This window comes from Lithobates pipiens, unplaced genomic scaffold (assembly GCF_037356315.1).
Source record: "Lithobates pipiens isolate NorthernLeopardFrog02 unplaced genomic scaffold, aLitPip1_a1.2 Scaffold_28, whole genome shotgun sequence".
Taxonomy (NCBI): domain Eukaryota; kingdom Metazoa; phylum Chordata; class Amphibia; order Anura; family Ranidae; genus Lithobates; species Lithobates pipiens.
This window is the reverse complement of record NW_027507789.1, coordinates 214428903-214446081: the sequence shown is the minus strand read 5'-3', so window position 1 is coordinate 214446081 and position 17179 is coordinate 214428903. Positions and strand designations below refer to the sequence as shown.

At 48.6% G+C, this 17179-nt stretch overlaps 1 protein-coding gene across 1 annotated transcript in view; it reads right to left on the bottom strand.

Annotated features, from left to right (window-relative positions):
• BCAS4 (breast carcinoma amplified sequence 4) overlaps window positions 1-16102 on the bottom strand; it is a 182361-nt gene extending 166259 nt beyond the window's left edge. Inside the window, exon 1 of the mRNA XM_077460526.1 lies at window positions 13153-16102. Within this exon, the coding sequence (XP_077316652.1) occupies window positions 13153-16014 (2862 nt within the window). The 5' untranslated portion in view covers window positions 16015-16102. The remainder of the gene's footprint in view (window positions 1-13152) is intronic.
• Window positions 16103-17179: the final 1077 nt, after the last annotated feature.

Genomic DNA, 17179 nt, shown 5'->3' with positions numbered 1-17179 from the left:
CAGAGGCAGAGGCATGATGGGACTTGTAGTTTTGCAACAGCTGGAGGTCCGCTAATTGCATATTCCTGGTTTAGGAGATATTCAGAGTGCATGCAGCCGGTGACGGTACCGGAGCACGCTCTCTGAAAGTCCAGCTTACAGTGCTATAAACAGCGAGCTCCCGCATGCACGGGAGTGACGTCATCGCGTCCCCGGACACTCATTTCGCTGGAGGACGTGAACCTGGAAGGAAGGGGGGGGGGAGATGCCAGCCATCTCAGCGGTGACAGCACATCGCTGAAGGGCTTCGCTTCTAAGGTAAGTCTGTCATAATGTGTTAGTGTGCGATGCATAGTTACATAGTAGGTGAGGTTGAAAAAAGACACAAGTCCGTCAAGTCCAACCTATGTGTGTGATTATATGTCAGTATTACATTGTATATCCCTGTATGTTGCGGTCATTCAGGTGCTTATCTAATAGTTTCTTGAAATTATCGATGCCCCCCGCTGAGACCACCGCCTGTGGAAGGGAATTCCACATCCTTGCCGCTCTTACAGTAAAGAACCCTCTACGTAGTTTAAGGTTAAACCTCTTTTCTTCTCATTTTAATGAGTGGCCACGTGTCTTGTTAAACTTGTTAAACTCCCTTTTGCAAAAAAGTTTTCTCCCTATTGTGGGGTCACCAGTACGGTATTTCTATATTGAAATAATATCCCCTCTCAAGTGTCTCTTCTCCAGAGAGAATAAGTTCAGAGCTCACAACCTTTCCTCATAACTCATATCATCCAGACCCTTTATTAGCTTTGTTGCCCTTCTTTGTAGTCGCTCCATTTCCAGTACATCCTTCCTGAGGACTGGTGCCCAGAACTGGACAGCATACTAGCACATCAGGACATTGCCTTGCAGGGAATTATTATTTTTTTCAACAACTGCGGGTTAATACCGCTTTGAGACCCCTCATACTGGGGCGTTTTTCAGGAGCTTTAGCGTTAAAAAAAAGTGCACGTAAAGCGCCGGAATAAAGCCTCATCTGCAATCCCAATGTGATGGCAGGGCGTAAAAAAAAAAAAAAGTCCTGTAAGTAGCTTCTTTGCAGCAGTGAATAGACCGCTCCTAAAGCGCCCCTTCACACTGAAATAAACTTCACTCTCTCAATCAACATTGACTATTTGTAATCCTCATGCTGCTAGTATTAGTAAATAGATAGGAAAGTATATCACATTTATTTGTCTTATGCTTTTTTTTTTACATTTCTTCAGTGACTTCCTGGATTCTTGCCTAGGCAAATTATGTCACACATCCCAGGAGTCTTCAGGAGGGGAGGAGGTGCTTTCTTAGCTAAGCACACCCTCATGCTTGAGCTAAGGGCAGATGGCTTCCAGATTCCAGGAAGTAAATTCATCTGCCCTTTGTTAAAGTGGTTGTAAACCCTTACAAACCACTTTGACCTACAGGTAAGCCTAGATTAAGGCTTACCTGCAGGTCCAAGCAATATCTCCTAAACCTATATGGTTTAGGAGATATATGCCCGAAAACGGGCACCGCTGTCTACGGCGCATGCGCCGTAGACAGCGTCGCCCAGGCGCACTGAGCGCGGCATTTCCAAGAATGGAGCTGCCGCACGTGTCGACTCCCGTGCGCATGCGCGGGAGTGACGTCATCGCGGCTCCGCCGAATGACAGCGGCGGAGCTGCGAGACGCCACCAGCAAGATGGATGCGGCGTACTACAGGGGACAGCGGCGACTTCGCTGGCTCCTGTGTCAGGTAAGTGACACATAATGGGCTACTATGCGATGCATAGTAGTCCATTATGCTTTGCCTTTGCAGGGAATGAAAGAGGAAGTAAACCCATCAGGGTTTACTTCCTCTTTAAGTTATATACTGTATATAAAAATGTGGAATAAGACCCCTCATATATTGAGATTGGACTGCACCCAGGTTAGTTAGAGCCATGGATGGTGCGTTGTTCTTCCTCTCTCTAAATTAAAATTGTATTCCTCAATCAATTAAAATTGGTACATCAAGGTATATTTTTCTTTAATATTCTTTCAGCCTTGCCTGTACTAAAGTTTTTATTTAATTTGTAACTTTAAAACCCCTTCAAACTTCGAACTAACTCCAAATACCCTGGCCACCCCTGTGGACCCGGCTACACAAAACGGCCATGATGCTCAATGCTGGAATCAGGGGAATGCAACTTATTTGTCATATGAGGTGTACAGGACTATCTGACCAGAGGGGTCTGTACAATAAAAGTAGCCTAAGTAGCACATTTTTTATATCTGTCCCTGATACCGATCACATGGATCGCCAAATATTCACATAACGGTTTTTGACTATCTGATCCCTGCGATCGATTTCATATGGAGTAGGGTTCACTGCTATCAGGTCTTAGTTAATCATTACAGAACTCTCCTGTAGACGTTTGGGCATGTCTCAGTCATGTCGGTGTGATCCATCTATTATATTACACCCTTTTTTTCTGAATTCATAAAGTGATAATACTCCGGACTCTGGGGTAACCACATAAAAAAGTCACCAAACAGGGCACAATATAAATAAGGATTGACTAAGCCATGAAATTACTCTTATTATACCACTTTATTTTACCTACAGATCCAACCCTATCTTTGCTTTCTTTAAAATTAAAAAGATAAAGTTGCCAATATACAGTAAGTAGAATTCAAGTTTTTGTGCTATTATCAAAGCCACCATAATTGGGGACTCTTTATCAGTGTAGGGCATGTAGGCAGGTACTCCCTTCTGTAGGTGGCACTAGGCTTAGCAGTGAGATGCAGAAGGGGAAGCAGGGTGTGGGGAACTTAGTTACTCTATAGCCCCGTACACACGAGCGGACTTTTCAACATCCAAAGTCCGACGGACTGATTCCGTCAGACTATTCGATCGTGTGTGGGCTGCAACGGACTTTTGACTCGCCAAAGTCCGAAGGACTTTAGAATATGGAACATGCTTCAAATTTTCCCGACGGAACTCCGCCGGACCCGGGTCCCTTCGAAAACTCCGCTCGTGTGTGTGCTATTCCGACGGACTAAAACCGACGCTAGGGCAGCTATTGGCTACTGGCTATGAACTTCCGTATTCGAATCCAGTCGTACGTCATCACGTTCGAATCCGTCGGAGTTTAGTGTGATTGTGTGTGGCCAAGTCCGCTCCACCGAAAAGTCCGTCAGAACTCCGTCGGAACTCCGGCAGAACTCCGACGGAACTCCTTCGGAAGTCTGTCGGACATAAGTCCTCTCGTGTGTACGGGGCTTTAAAGATGGTGGTTTGCAAAAATGCTAGGGGAGGGGGGTTGTTTTTCAAAGTGATTTCTCAGCAAAATAAAGCATGGAGACATGGATGGATGGTGGCAGGGCCATTGTGAGGAGATGGGGGGGGGGGATTTGTGTTGAGAGGGGGAATTTGGGAGGCAGCAGGGGATAAGAATTGTTCTAGGAGGGGAAATTTGGAGGGGGGTTCCTAGGAGTGGTGACTGAGAGGAATTTGTGTTGGGAGGATGGGGGGAGAGGATTTGTGTTAAAAGAGATGATATGGTAGAGGGTGGTAGGGTAATTGTTCTAGGAGGGGAGATTTTTTGGAGGGATGGAGGGGGGGTTGTGCTAGTAGGGATGATTGGGGGGTATTTGTAGGAGGAGGAGGGATGGGGAGAATTTGTGCTGGGAGGGGGAAAGAGGATTTGTGCTAGAAGAGGTGATGTGGCAGAGGGAGGTATGGGATTTGTGCTAGGAGGGGGGATTTGTGCTAGAAGAGGTGATGTGGTAGAGGGAGGTATGGGATTTGTGCTAGGAGGGGGGATTTGTGCTAGAAGAGGTGATGTGGTAGAGGGAGCTAGGGGAATTCTAGGGGTGCTAGGAGGAGGGAGAGGATTTGTACTTGGGGAGATTTAAGGGGTATAAGATTTGTTAGAAGAGGTGATTTTTTTTGTGGGGGGCAAAGATTTGTGCTGAAAGGGGGGGGGGGTAGCAGGAGGGGGGATTTTTCCTGAGAGGATGGGAATTTTATGCTTAGGGGTAAGCATGCAGATTAGCGCTCATTTTCTTTTGGGGGGGGGTGAGCGGATTTTTGCTGTCACATAATGCTCATACATTTTTTTGGAGGGGGTAAGAAGATGGGGCGCAGTTTAGCATGTTCGCCCTGGGCTCTTGTCCTGCCATTGAACGGGGGAGTTTGCTTTGAATATTAAAAAATAATTAACCACTTGCCGCTGGCCGTACAGCGAAATAACGGCGGCAAAGTGGTTGTGTTATCCTGACCGGACGTCATATGACATGATCAGGATAACAGAGCCGGCGCGGGGCACACAGCATGGCGCTTGGAGGTGCTGTGCGTCAGTCTGACACACACCGCAACTCTGATCGTGGTATGAAGCCTCTGACAGAGGCTTCTTACCACGTGATCAGCTGTGACCAATCACAGCTCATCATCATCACGTGAACCAGGAAGTGCCAGCTTTCCTCGGTTCACGCTGACAGGGAGAGCCGATCGGCAGCTCTCCCTGTCAGAGGAGGGGGTTTATGCTGATAATCAGCACATTGATTTATCAGCACAGCCCCCACCAAAAAGGTGCCCATCACCTGCCAGCCTGTCCCCCTCTATAAACGTCTGAAGTGCCCATAAAAGTGACGATCAGTGCTCAAAAAAGTGCCAGTGCCCCATCAGTAATGCCTGTCAGTGCCCCTTCAAGGTGCCAATCAGAAATGCCTGTCAGTAGCTCCTCATCAGTGCTGACTATCCAGTGCCACCTATCAGTGCCCATCAATGCTGCCTATCAGTGCCCTTTTTTTTTTCAAAATTGACGGCCTTTTTTTAGTTGATAGCGCAAAAATTTAAAACTGCAGAGGTGATCAAATACCACCAAATGAAAGCTCTATTTGTGGGAAGAAAATGATAAAAATTTAGTTTGGGTACGGTGTTGCATGACCGCGCAATTGTCGTTCAAAGAGCGACAGCACTGAAAGCTAAATATTTTTGTCCTGGGCAGGAAGAGGGGAAAGTGCCTGGTGTTGAAGTGGTTAAAAACATTGTTTTTGGTTTGTCAGATGCAGTGTAGTTCCACTTTTAAGGTGCAGGAGAAAAACTTAGAGCCCAGCGAAGATGTACCACTAAAGCATGAGATGCAAACTCCATGCACATACTGCCCCAGGGGCAGGGCAGGACTTAGGATGGTGGGGGCCCCTGGGCTTGAATCACTTTCGGCCCCTACCTTTTATACATTACCGTATTTATTGGCGTATAACACGTGCCAGCATATAACACGCACCCCAAGTTTAGGAGGGAATTTTAAGGGAAAAAAAAACCTTACATTTAAATGCCCATCATTCAGCCTTATCGGTGTCCATCTGCAGCCTTGCCCCAGTGTCATTTGCAGCCTTGTCATTGCAGTCTTGAAGTTTAAAAATGGCGCCACCGAGATACAGAGTCTTGTGTATCTCAATGGCTCTCGGTGGCTCTGGGTCCTCTCGCAGTCCTGAGCGGAGCTGAGAGTAGCCGAGTGTACTCGGCTTGGCTCACAGTCACGCCCAGTCCCTGTGTTATGTCCATCATAGGGCGGGACTGGGCGTGACTGTGAGCGGAGCCGAGTACACTCGGCCATGTATCTCGGCTGGGCCCCCTATTGGGCGGGGCCCATGGGCTTGAGCCCAGTCAAGCCCAATGGTAAGTCCAGCCCTGCCCAGGGGCTTTAACAGGGACCACCACTATGTAAAGTAGAAGTGATCACCACTAAGCCGCAGTATCACCCACAAATAAGCTAAAAGGGTTTCACCAGGCAAAATCTTTTCTTTAGTTTTGGATAGAATGGGCAAAGGTTAGACCCTCTATTATGTTTTTATTGCTGTCTGTGTCCCCATTGGGGAGGTTCATCCCTCAACTTGTACTGATGACCATAGAAACCCAAAGAAAGAAAACGGAGGGAAATCCAACACTTTGCCCAAAACAAGAAGCGAAGGGAAATCTTACACTTGTCCTTTAGGATAATGTTCTAGGAAAGGCATTACCTTTGCTTGGGGAGATTTCCTCTAACTTCCTGCTGTGTCTCTGGGACAGGAAGTGAAGTATATAACCCGGTGGTTGTTTTGACTTTTCCCTACTCTATCCAAAACAAAAAGCTTGGGCTAGACATACACGTTTACATTATGGATATTAAGAGTTGAAATCTTTCTCTAATCGCCATTATGAATATTTTTATCACATGCCACGATCGTCAGTGCACCTCAAACCGTAGTACGTGACTTTTCTAGTCGCTAAATGTTTAAAGTGAGCACCAGAGGTGCATTGGTCCCTCAATGAAGTGTTATCAGGGTCTGCTGTTGGACTTTAAGCCCTTGTACACACGGTCGGACATTCCGACGGAAAATGTCCGATCAGACCGTGTTGGCCATAATCCGACAATGTGTGGGCTCCATCAGACTGTTTCCATCGGAATATCCGACCGACAAAGTTTTAGAGCTGGGCTATAAAATTTTCCGACAACATGATCCGATCGGACAAAGTTTGTAGAGAATTCCGATCGGACAAAGTGCCACGCATGCTCAGATCAAATTCCTAGACCAAAGCTATTGGCTACTAGCCTGAACGTAGTCCAGTCGTAACGAAATAACGTCATCACGTTCTGAACGATCGGATTTTCCAACAACTTTGTCCGTCCGTGTGTATGCAACACCAGTTTCGGACAAAATCCGAAGGATTTGGTTGTCGGAATGTCCAAACGTGTGTACAAGGGCTTAGACCTGCCCAAACATACTAAGGCCAGTTTAGTCAGGAGCCGATTAACCCAGCAGCATATCTTTGGAGGGTGAGAGGAAACCGGAGTACCATGCGAGCAAAAGGGCAACCATTGAGATTGTGTCTTGGCTAGAGTTTGAACACAGGACATCAGCGCTATGAGGCAAAACAAGCTAACCACTGAGCCACCCTCAAAGAATGCGTCACTCTTGCACTTTGGTCATCAGTGCCCCTCAAACCTTTTTTTTTTTTTTTTTGGTGGGTCCATGTTTAAAGCGAGAACTGTAGCGGCAATGCCCCCCCAATAGATGGCCACCAGCATCTGCCATTGGATTTTTAGATCCTCACAGACATATTAGACAGGAACCAATTAAAAAACTGGTAGGTCTTTGGAGGATGGAGAAAACAAGAGTGGCATGCAAGCAAAAGGAGGAAACAATGGATATAGTGCCTTGCTGAGGGCTTAAACACATGACCGTAGCGTTATGAGGCCAAATAAGCTAGCCACCCTCAGTGAACACTTCAAGGAGCCTTACCAGTGTGTCTTTGGAGGGTACTGGCGTACCACACAAGCAAGACAGCAACCATGTAGGTAGATCCTGGCTGGGGTTTGAACACAGGACCTTAGTGCTATGAGGCACTAACACAAACCACTAAGCCACCCACAACAACCATCGCCATCTCATGCTTTGGTTATCAGTGCATCTCAAATCTGGAACTTTACTTATTTAGTGGCTCCATGTTTGACGAGAGTATCGGAGCTGCACTGGCCCCCTCCCAATGGAGCGCCACCAGGGTCTGCTGTTAGACCCGCACAGACATAGTAGGGCCATTTTAGTCAGGAGCCAATTAACCCAACAGCAAATCTTTGAAGGGTGGGAGGAAACTGTAGTACCATGCAAGCAAAAGGGCAACCATAGAGATAGTGTCTTGGCCAGAGTCTGAACACAGGATATCAGCAATATTAGGCCAAATAAGCTAACCACTAAGCCGCCCTCAAGGAACTCTTCAATATTGTGCTTTGATCATCGATGCACCTCAAGCCTTGGAACCTTTATAGGGCCAGTTTAGTTAGGAGCAAATTAACCTAAAAACATTTTTTGGAGGATGGGAAGAAACCGGAGTAACATGCAAGAAAAACGGCAACCATGGAGATAGTGCCTTGGCCAGGGTTTGAACGCAGGACCTCAGCACTATGAGGCAAAAAAAGCTAACCACTAAGTTGCCCTCAGTGAACTCTTACAATGCATGCTTTGGTTAATAGTGCTCCTAAAACCTTGGAACCTTGTTTTAGTGACTCCATGTTCAAAGCGAGAATTGGAGCTGCATTGGCGTTTGAACACAGAACCTCAGCGCTAAGAACCAAAAAAATCTAACCACTAAGCCACCTGCAGAGAAGACGCCCATCACATGCTTTGGTATCAGTGCTCCTCAAACCTTGGAACCTTGTTTTAGTGACTTCGTGTTTGAAGCAAGAACTGGAGCTGCAGTGGCCTCCAATAGAAGGTCACCCATTTGATTTTTAGATCCTTACAGACACATTAGACAGGAACCTATTAACCTACTAGCATGTCTTTGGAGGGTGAGAGAAAACCATGTGCCATGCAAGCAAAGGAGCAACCATGGAGATAGTGTCTTGGCGAGAGTCTGAACACAGGACCTCAGCGCTATGAGGCCAAATAAGCTAATTCACCCACAGTGAATGCTTCCAGGGGCCAACTTACCGGCATGTCTTTGGAGTAGACACGTAAGCAAAATGGCAACCATGTAGACATGTACTGGTCAGGGTTTGAACCCAGGACCTCAGTGCTACGAGGCAAAACACCAACCACTAAGCCACCCGAAATAAATACATCCATCTCATATTTTGGTTAGCAGTGCACCTCAAACCTGGAACTTTACTTATTTAGTGGCTCCATGTTTGAAGCGAGAACTAGAGCTGCACTGCCCCCCCCCCCCCCCCCAGGGAGTGCCGCAAGGATCTGCTGTTAGACCCACACAGACATAGTAGAGCCAATTAATCCACAAGTAAGTCTTTGAAGGGTGAGAGTAAACCAGGAGTACCATACAAGCAAAAGGGCAACCATAGAGATAGTGTCCTGGCCAGGATCTGAACACAGGATATCAGCAAATGAGGCCAAATACGGTGACCACTAAGTCGCCCTCAAGGAATTCTTCAATCTTGTGCTTTGATCATCGGAGCACATCAAACCTTGGAACCTTTTTAGGGCTAGTTTAGTCAGGATCAAAATGGCAGCTGGAGCTGCACTGCCCCCCCCCCCCCCCCAACAGAGTGCCACCAGGGTGCCTTGTCCAGGGTTTGAACACAGGACTTCAGCACTAAGAAGCAAAAAAATGCTAACTAAGACACCTGCAGTGAACACTTCCATCTCATGCTTTGGTATCAGTGCTCCTCAAACCTTGTTTTAGTGACTCCATGTTTGAAGCAAGAACTGGAGCTGCAATGGCCCCCAATGGAGGGTGACCGGTGTCTGCCATTGGATTTTTAGATCTTTAGACACATTAGACATGAACCAATTAACCTACTAGCATGTCCTTGGAGGGTGAGATAAAACCATGTGCCATGCAAGCAAAGGAGCAACCATGGAGATAGTGTCTTGGCGAGAGTTTGAACACTGGACCACAGCGTTATGAGCACCAAATAAGCTAATAACCACTGAGCCTCCCACAGTGAACACGTCCAGGATCCAACTTACCTACATATCTTTGGAGTAGACATGCAAGCAAAACAGCAACCATGTAGATAGGTCATGGCCAGGGTTTGAACACAAGACCTCAGTGCTATGAGGCAAGCACACTAACCACTAAGCCAACCGCAATGGATGCTGCTCTTTCATACTTTGGATATAAGTGCACCTCAAACCTGGAACTTTACTTATTTAGTGGCTCCATATTTGACCAGAGTATCAGAGCTGCACTGGCCTCTCAACGGAGTGCCACCAGGGTCTACTGTTAGACCCGCACAGACATAGAAGGGCCAATTTAGTCAGGAGCCAATTAACTCAACAGCAAGTCTTTGAAGGGTGGGAGGAAACCAGAGTACCATGCAAGCAAAAGGCCAACCATAGAGCTAAGGTCTGAACACAGGATTTCAGCAATATGAGGCCAAATAAGCTAAACATGTTTTTGGAGTGTGGGAAGAAACCGGAGTACCATGCAAGCAAAACAGCAACTATGCAGATATGTCCTGGCCAGGGTTTGAACCCGGGACCTCAGTGCTATAAGGCATGGGCACTAACCACTAAGTCAACCACAATAGACACCTCCATCTCATACTTTGGTTATCAATGCACCTCAAACCTGGAACTTTACTTATTTAGTGGCTCAATGTTTGACGTGAGCATCAGAGCTGCACTGGGCCCCCAATAGTGTGCCACCAGGGTCTGCTGTTAGACCCGCACAGACATAGTAGGGCCATTTTAGTCAGGAGCCCATTAACCCATCAGCAAGTCTTTGAAATGTGGGAGGAAACCGGACTACCATGCAAGCAAAAGGGCAACCATGGAGATAGTGTCTTGGCAGGGTCTGAACACAGGATATCAGTGATATGAGGCCAAACAAGCTAACTACTAAGTCACCCTCAATTTTTTAATTCTTTAATCTTGTGCTGTGATCATTGGTAAACCTCAAACCTTGGAACCTTTTTTTGGCCCAGTTTAGTCAGGAGCAAATTAACCTAAAAACATGTTTTTGGAGGATGGGAAGAAAACGGAGTACCATGCAAGCAAAACGGCAATTATGGAGATAGGGCCTTGGCCAGGGTTTGAACACAGCACCTCTGCACTATGAGGCAAAAAAAGCTAACCACTAAGCTGCCTTCAGTGAACTCTTACATTGCATGCTTTGGTTAATAGTGCTCCTAAAACCTTGGAACCTTGTTTTAGTGACTCCATGTTCAAAGCGAGAACTGGAGCTGCAAAGTCCCCCAACAGAGAGCCACCAGGGTCTGCCACTGGATTTTTACCTTTTTCCTTTACCTTACCTTTACCTTTTTCCTTACAGACAAATTAGACAAGAACCAATTAACCTACCAGCATGTCTATGAAGGGTGGGAGAAAACCGGAATGCCATCCAAGCAAAAAAGGCAACCATGGAAATAGTGTCTTGTTGAGGGTTTGAACACAGGACTTCAGAGCTGAGTGCAAATAAGCTAACAACTGAGCCACCCACAGTGAAAACATTCAGGATCCAACTTACCAGCATATCTTTGGAGAAGACACACAAGCAAAACAGCAAACATGTAGATATGTCCTGGCCAGGGTTTGAACACAGGACCTCAGTGTTATGAGGCAAAACCACTAATCCTCACGCAACAGACACCTCCATCACATACTTTGGTGATCAGTGCATCTCAAACCTAGAACTTTACTTATTTAGTGGCGCCATGCTTGACAAGAGTATCAGAGCTGCACTGGGTCCCCAATGACGTGCCACCAGGGTCTGCTATTAGACCCGCACATAGTAGGGCCAATTTAGTCAGAAGCCAACTATCCCACCAGCAAGTCCTTGAAGGGTGGGAGGAAACTGGAGTACCAGGCAAGCAAAAAGGCAACCATGGAGATAGTGTCTTAGCCAGGGTCTGAACACAGGATATTAGTGGTATGAGGCCAAATAAGCTAACAACTAAGCCACCCTTAAGGAGCTCTTCAACCTTGTGCTTTGCTCTTTGGGGAACCTCAAACCTTAGAACCTTGTTAGGGCCAGTTTTGTCAGGAGCAAATTAACCTAACAACGTGTTTTTGGAGGATGGGAAGAAACCGGAGTACCAAACAAAATGGCAACCATGGAGATAGTGCCTTGGCCAGGGTTTGAATGCAGCACCTCAGCATTATGAGGCAAAAAAAACACTAATCCACCCTCAGTGAATACTTCCAGTTCATGCTTCAGTTAACATTATTCCTCAAACCTTGTTTTAATGACTCCATGTTCGAGGCGAGAACTGCCCCCCCCCCAATGGAGTGCCACCACACCAGGGTGCCTTGGCCAGGGTTTGAACACAGGCCCTCAGTGCTATGAAGCAAAAACTCAAACCACTTAGCCACCATTAGGGAGCCCTCCCAGCACATGCTTTGGTTATCAGTGCTCCTCAAACCTTAGACCCTTGTTTTATTGACTCTATGTTTAAAGCGAGAACTACAGCTGCAACAGAGGGCCACCAGGATCTGCCATTGGATTTTTAGATCCTTACAGACAAATTAGATAGGAACCAATTAACCTACCAGAATGTCTTTGAAGGGTGGGAGAAAACCAGAATGCCATGCAAGCAAAAAGGTGACCATGGAGATAGTGACCTGGCAAGGGTCTGAACACAGGACCTCAGCCCTATGATTTCAAATAAGCTAACCACTGAGCCACACTTGCATGGCCCAACTTGCCAGCATGTCTTTGGAGGGTGGGCGAAAAACTGGCGTACTACACAAGCAAAACAGCAACCATGTAGCTATGTCCTGGCCAGGGTTTGAACACAGGACCTCAGTGCTATGAGGCAAAAACCCTAACCACTAAGCCACCCGAAATAACCATCTCCAGCTCTTACTTTGGTTATCAGTGTACCTTAAACCTGGAACATTACTTATTTAGTGACTCAATGTTTGAAGCGAGAACCAGAGCTGCGCTGCCCCCAATGACGTTCCACCAGGGTACCTTGGCCAAGGTTTGAATAAGCCACTGTGCTGCCCATAAGACGAGTCAGAAGTCCTTATTAACATATAAATTCTGGGTTAGTGGTTCAAGGATCCAAAGATTTGTGCAGTAATCCACAGCGAGCTTCCCCTACCAAAGACAGCTCACTGCTGCCCTCTCTACCTGTGCAGGGGAATTGTTTTTGTCCCCGTCCCCTCCTGTAGTTTTCTGCAGACAGCCTGTAGTGGTACGAGACTTCTGCTCAGGTTATGTACAGCACAGTGATGATGTCACTGCTACTTTTATAAGGTAATATCTGGGTTTGTAAAACCATTTGATGCACTGAAAGCGAATTTATATTATTTGCCTCTTTTGAAGAATATATTTAAATGAAAGTTCAAAAAAAGAATGGTGAACATTACTGTGGAGGCCACCTGTGTCCAATGTCTTCTCAGAAGGACAATACATATCTGTCAGTCTAATGGAGTGGAGTTTTTTGCTGCAGGCCACGCCCCAAAAACTGAAGGTGACATGTCTGTGTTACTCATAGTGGAGATTTAATGAAAAATGTCATTCTCCCACCTTTGTTTGGGACATGGAGGCATCATTTTTCCAGTACAGGTACAGAGAATCATATGAAGGGTCAGGACTCGTGTTTTTACAGGTGGAGGAGCGCTGTCAGGGGCATGTGATGGACAGCTCTGTAATACATGGAGTGCTGCAGCAGCTGAAGTGTGATGCCAGGTACACCCGGGTCACACGATATGTTCAGATTGGATACAAACCTCGGTGCAGGTGTCAGCAGTGAGCAGCTGGGCGTACCGCTGACTGTCACTCAGGGCAGTCTCCTCCGGGGTCATTGGTGCCAGGCCCGCCACTTCTTCCAGCTTCTGCATTATACACAAACCGACGGCTTCTTCCTGATCTACACCAATCTCCTTCCCCTTCTTCATTAACCCTTCCTGAACCTCTGCAACCTTCTGCCATTCCATCTCCGGGGCCACAAAATGTTTCTGTGCTGGACCCCCAAACAGATCACCTTCCTGCACCCCTGTACCCTCAGATACCCCGAATTCCTGCACCCCTGTACCCTCAGACACCCCAAGTTCCTGCACCCCTGTACCCACAGATGCCCCAAATTCCTGCACCCCTGTACCCTCAGATACCCCAAATTCCTGCACCCCTGTACCCTCAGATACCCCAAATTCCTGCACCTCTGTACCCCCAGATACCCCAAATTCCTGCACTCTTGTCGCCTCAGACATCCCACCTGTTTGCACCCCTATCTCTTCACCTTCCTGCACCCCTGCCCTTCCACATAACTCACCTTCCCATACACCTGTCTTCTCAGACACCCCAAAATCATGCACCCCTGACTCCTCACCTTCCTGCACTCCTGTCCGCTCAGACACCCCAAATACTAGCATTCCTGTCCCCTCGGATACCCCACCTTCCTTCACCCCTGTACCCTCAGACACCCCTAATTCCTGCACCCCTGTCCCCTCAGACACCCAAAATTTCTGCACTATTGTTGCCGCAGACATCTCACCTGTCTGTACCCCTATCTCTTCACCTTCCTGAACCCCTGTCCCCTCAGACACCCCAAATCCCTGAACCTTTGGTTCCTCAGACACCCCACCTGTCTGCACCCCTGTCCTTCCACACAACTCACCTTCCCATACACCTGTCTTCTCCAACACCCTAAAATCATGCACCCCTGACTCCTCATCTTTCTGCACTCCTGTCCACTCAGACACCCCAAATACCAGAATTCCTGTCCCCTCAGATACCCCACCTTCCTTCACCCCTGTTCTCTCAGACATCCCACCTGTATGCACCCCTATCTCTTCACCTTCCTGCACCCCTGTCCCCTCAGACACCCAAAATTCCGGAAACCCTGTCCCCTCAGGCACCCCAAAATCTTGCACCAATGTCCCCTCAGACATCCCAAATTCCTGCATTCCTGTCCCCTCAGGCAACCCAAATGTCTGCACTCTTGTCCCCTTAGAAAACCCACCTGTATGCAAACCTATCTCTTCACATTTCTGCACCCCCGCCCCCTTAGACATCCCAAATTCCAGAAACCCTGTCCCCTCAGGCCCCCCAAAACCCGGCACCCCTGGTCCCTCAGACACCCAAAATTCTGGAAACCCTGTCCCCTCAGGCCCCCCAAAACCCGGCACCCCTGGTCCCTCAGACACCCAAAATTCTGGAAACCCTGTCCCCTCAGGCACCCCAAAACCCGGTCCTTCAGACATCCCTCCTTCCTGCACCCCTCTCCTTCCACACAACTCCCCTTCCCATACACCTGTACCCTCAGATACCCCAAATTCCTGTACCCCTTTCCCACCAGACACCTCACCATCCAGCATTCCTGTCCCCTCAGACAGCCCAAATTCCAAAACCCCTGCCCCCTCAAACACCCCAAATTCCAGCATTTCTGTCCCCTCAAGCACCCCAAAACCCTGAACCCCTGGTCTCTCAGACATCCCACCTGTCTGCACCCCTATCTCCTCACCTTCCTGCACGCCTATCCTTCCACACAACTCACCTTCCCATACACCTGTCTTCTCCGACACCCTAAAATCATGCACCCCTGACTCCTCACCTTTCTGCACTCCTGTCCGCTCAGACATCCCAAATACCAGCATTCCTGTCCCCTCAGATACCCCACCTTCCTTCACCCCTGTCCCCTCAGACACCCTAAATCCCTGAACCCTCAGTCCCTCAGACATCCCACCTTCCTGAACCCCTGTCCCCTCAGACACCCCAAATTCTGGAAACCCTGTCCCCTCAGGCACCCCAAAACCCTGCACCCCCGGTCCTTCAGACATCCCACCTTCCTGCACCCCTGTCCTTCCACACAACTCCCCTTCCCATACACCTGTACCCTCAGATACCCCAAATTCCTGTACCCCTTTCCCCTCAGACACCTCACCTTCCAGCATTCCTGTCCCCTCAGACAGCCCAAATTCCTGAACCCCTGTCCTCTCAGACACCCCAAAACCCTGTACCCCTGGTCCCTCAGACATCCCACCTGTCTGCACCCCTATCTCCTCACCTTCCTGCACCCCTGTCCTTCCATACAACTCAGCTTCCCATACACCGGTCTTCTCAGACACCCTAAAATCATGCACCCCTGACTCCTCACCTTCCTGCACTCCTGTCCGCTCAGACACCCTAAATTCCAGCATTCCTGTCCCCTCAGATACCCCACCTTCCTTCACCCCTGTACCCTCAGACACCCCTAATTCCAGAACCCTCAGTCCCTCAGACATCCCACCTGTCTGCACCCCTATCTCTTCACCTTCCTGCACCCCTGTCCCCTCAGACACCCCAAATTCTGGAAACACTGTCCCCTCAGACACCCCAAAACCCTGCACCCCCGGTCCTTCACACATCCCACCTGTCTGCACCCTTATCTCCTCACCTTCCTGCACCCCTGTGCTTCCACACAGCTCCCCTTCCTTCACCCCTGTACCCCCAGACACCCCATATTCCTGCACCCCTGTCTCCTCAGCTTTCTGTACCCCTCTCCCCTCAGACACCTCTACCTCATGCGGCCCTCTCTGTCCTCCCCCCTCCTGAGGGCCCCTCCCCGACTCCTCCTGACCCCCCGGGGTCCCGGCCTGCACCCCGCCTCTCATCTCCCGGAGATCAGCCTGAGGTACCCGGCCCGGGAATTTCCACACAACGCCGGCCGACGGTCCGGCTCTCGGCTGTACTCTACCGCCACCCGGCGTACGTTTTGGGGAACTGCAATCTAAAGTCTGACGCCACCTAAATAGTACGTACTCCGCTCACTCATTCTCTGCTGCCCCTAGTCGACAATCTGAAGTACTCCGGCATAATAATAGAACTAAGCACGGCTCGTTAGCGCCATTCTAAAAATGAGTGGACAAAGGTAGAAGTGCAGACTACGAACGCTTCTCTTCCAGTGCCTGGACACTCCCGCCACCGTGTGGGCATTCCTATGAACTGCAATCAACTTCATCAGAAAAATGCTTTGTCTGGCTTGACTTTTCCCGCCAAATTCAAGGCTGACCCTTAGTCAGGGCCCAATCACTGCTGGCCTGTCCATTGTGAGACCTTAGAGAGCACCATGTGAGGGCCAAATATAAAGTAGACACTGGTATATGTAATGTAACACACTATAAGTAAATGTAATGTAACACACTATAAGTAAATGCTTCACGACACAGCTGGAACACCATTGTAAATGTCTGGAATCACATTTCTACACCCCTATACCGTCAGACACCCCACCTTCCTACACCCCTCTACCATCAGAAAACCCACCCTCCTGAACCCCTATACCGTCAGACACCCCACCTTCCTACACCCCTCCACCATCAGAAAACCCACCCTCCTGAACCCCTATACCACCAGACAACCCACCCTCCTGAACCTCTACACCACCAGACACCCCACCTTTCTACACCACTCTACAATCAGACACTCCACCCTCCTAAACCTCTACACCACCAGACACCTCCCTTCCTACACTCCTCTACCATTAGACAACCCACCCTCCTGAACCCCTATACCACCAGACACCCCACCTTTCTACACCCTCTACAATCAGACAACCCACCCTCCTGAACCTCTACATCACCAGACACCCCGCCTTTCTACACCCTCTACCATCAGACAACCCACCCTCCTGAACCTCAGCACCACCAGACACCCCACCTTTCTACACCCTCTACCATCAGACAACCCACCCTCCTGAACCTCTACACCACCAGACACCCCACCTTTCTACACCACTCTACCATCAGAAAACCACCCCTCTTGAACCCCTATACCACC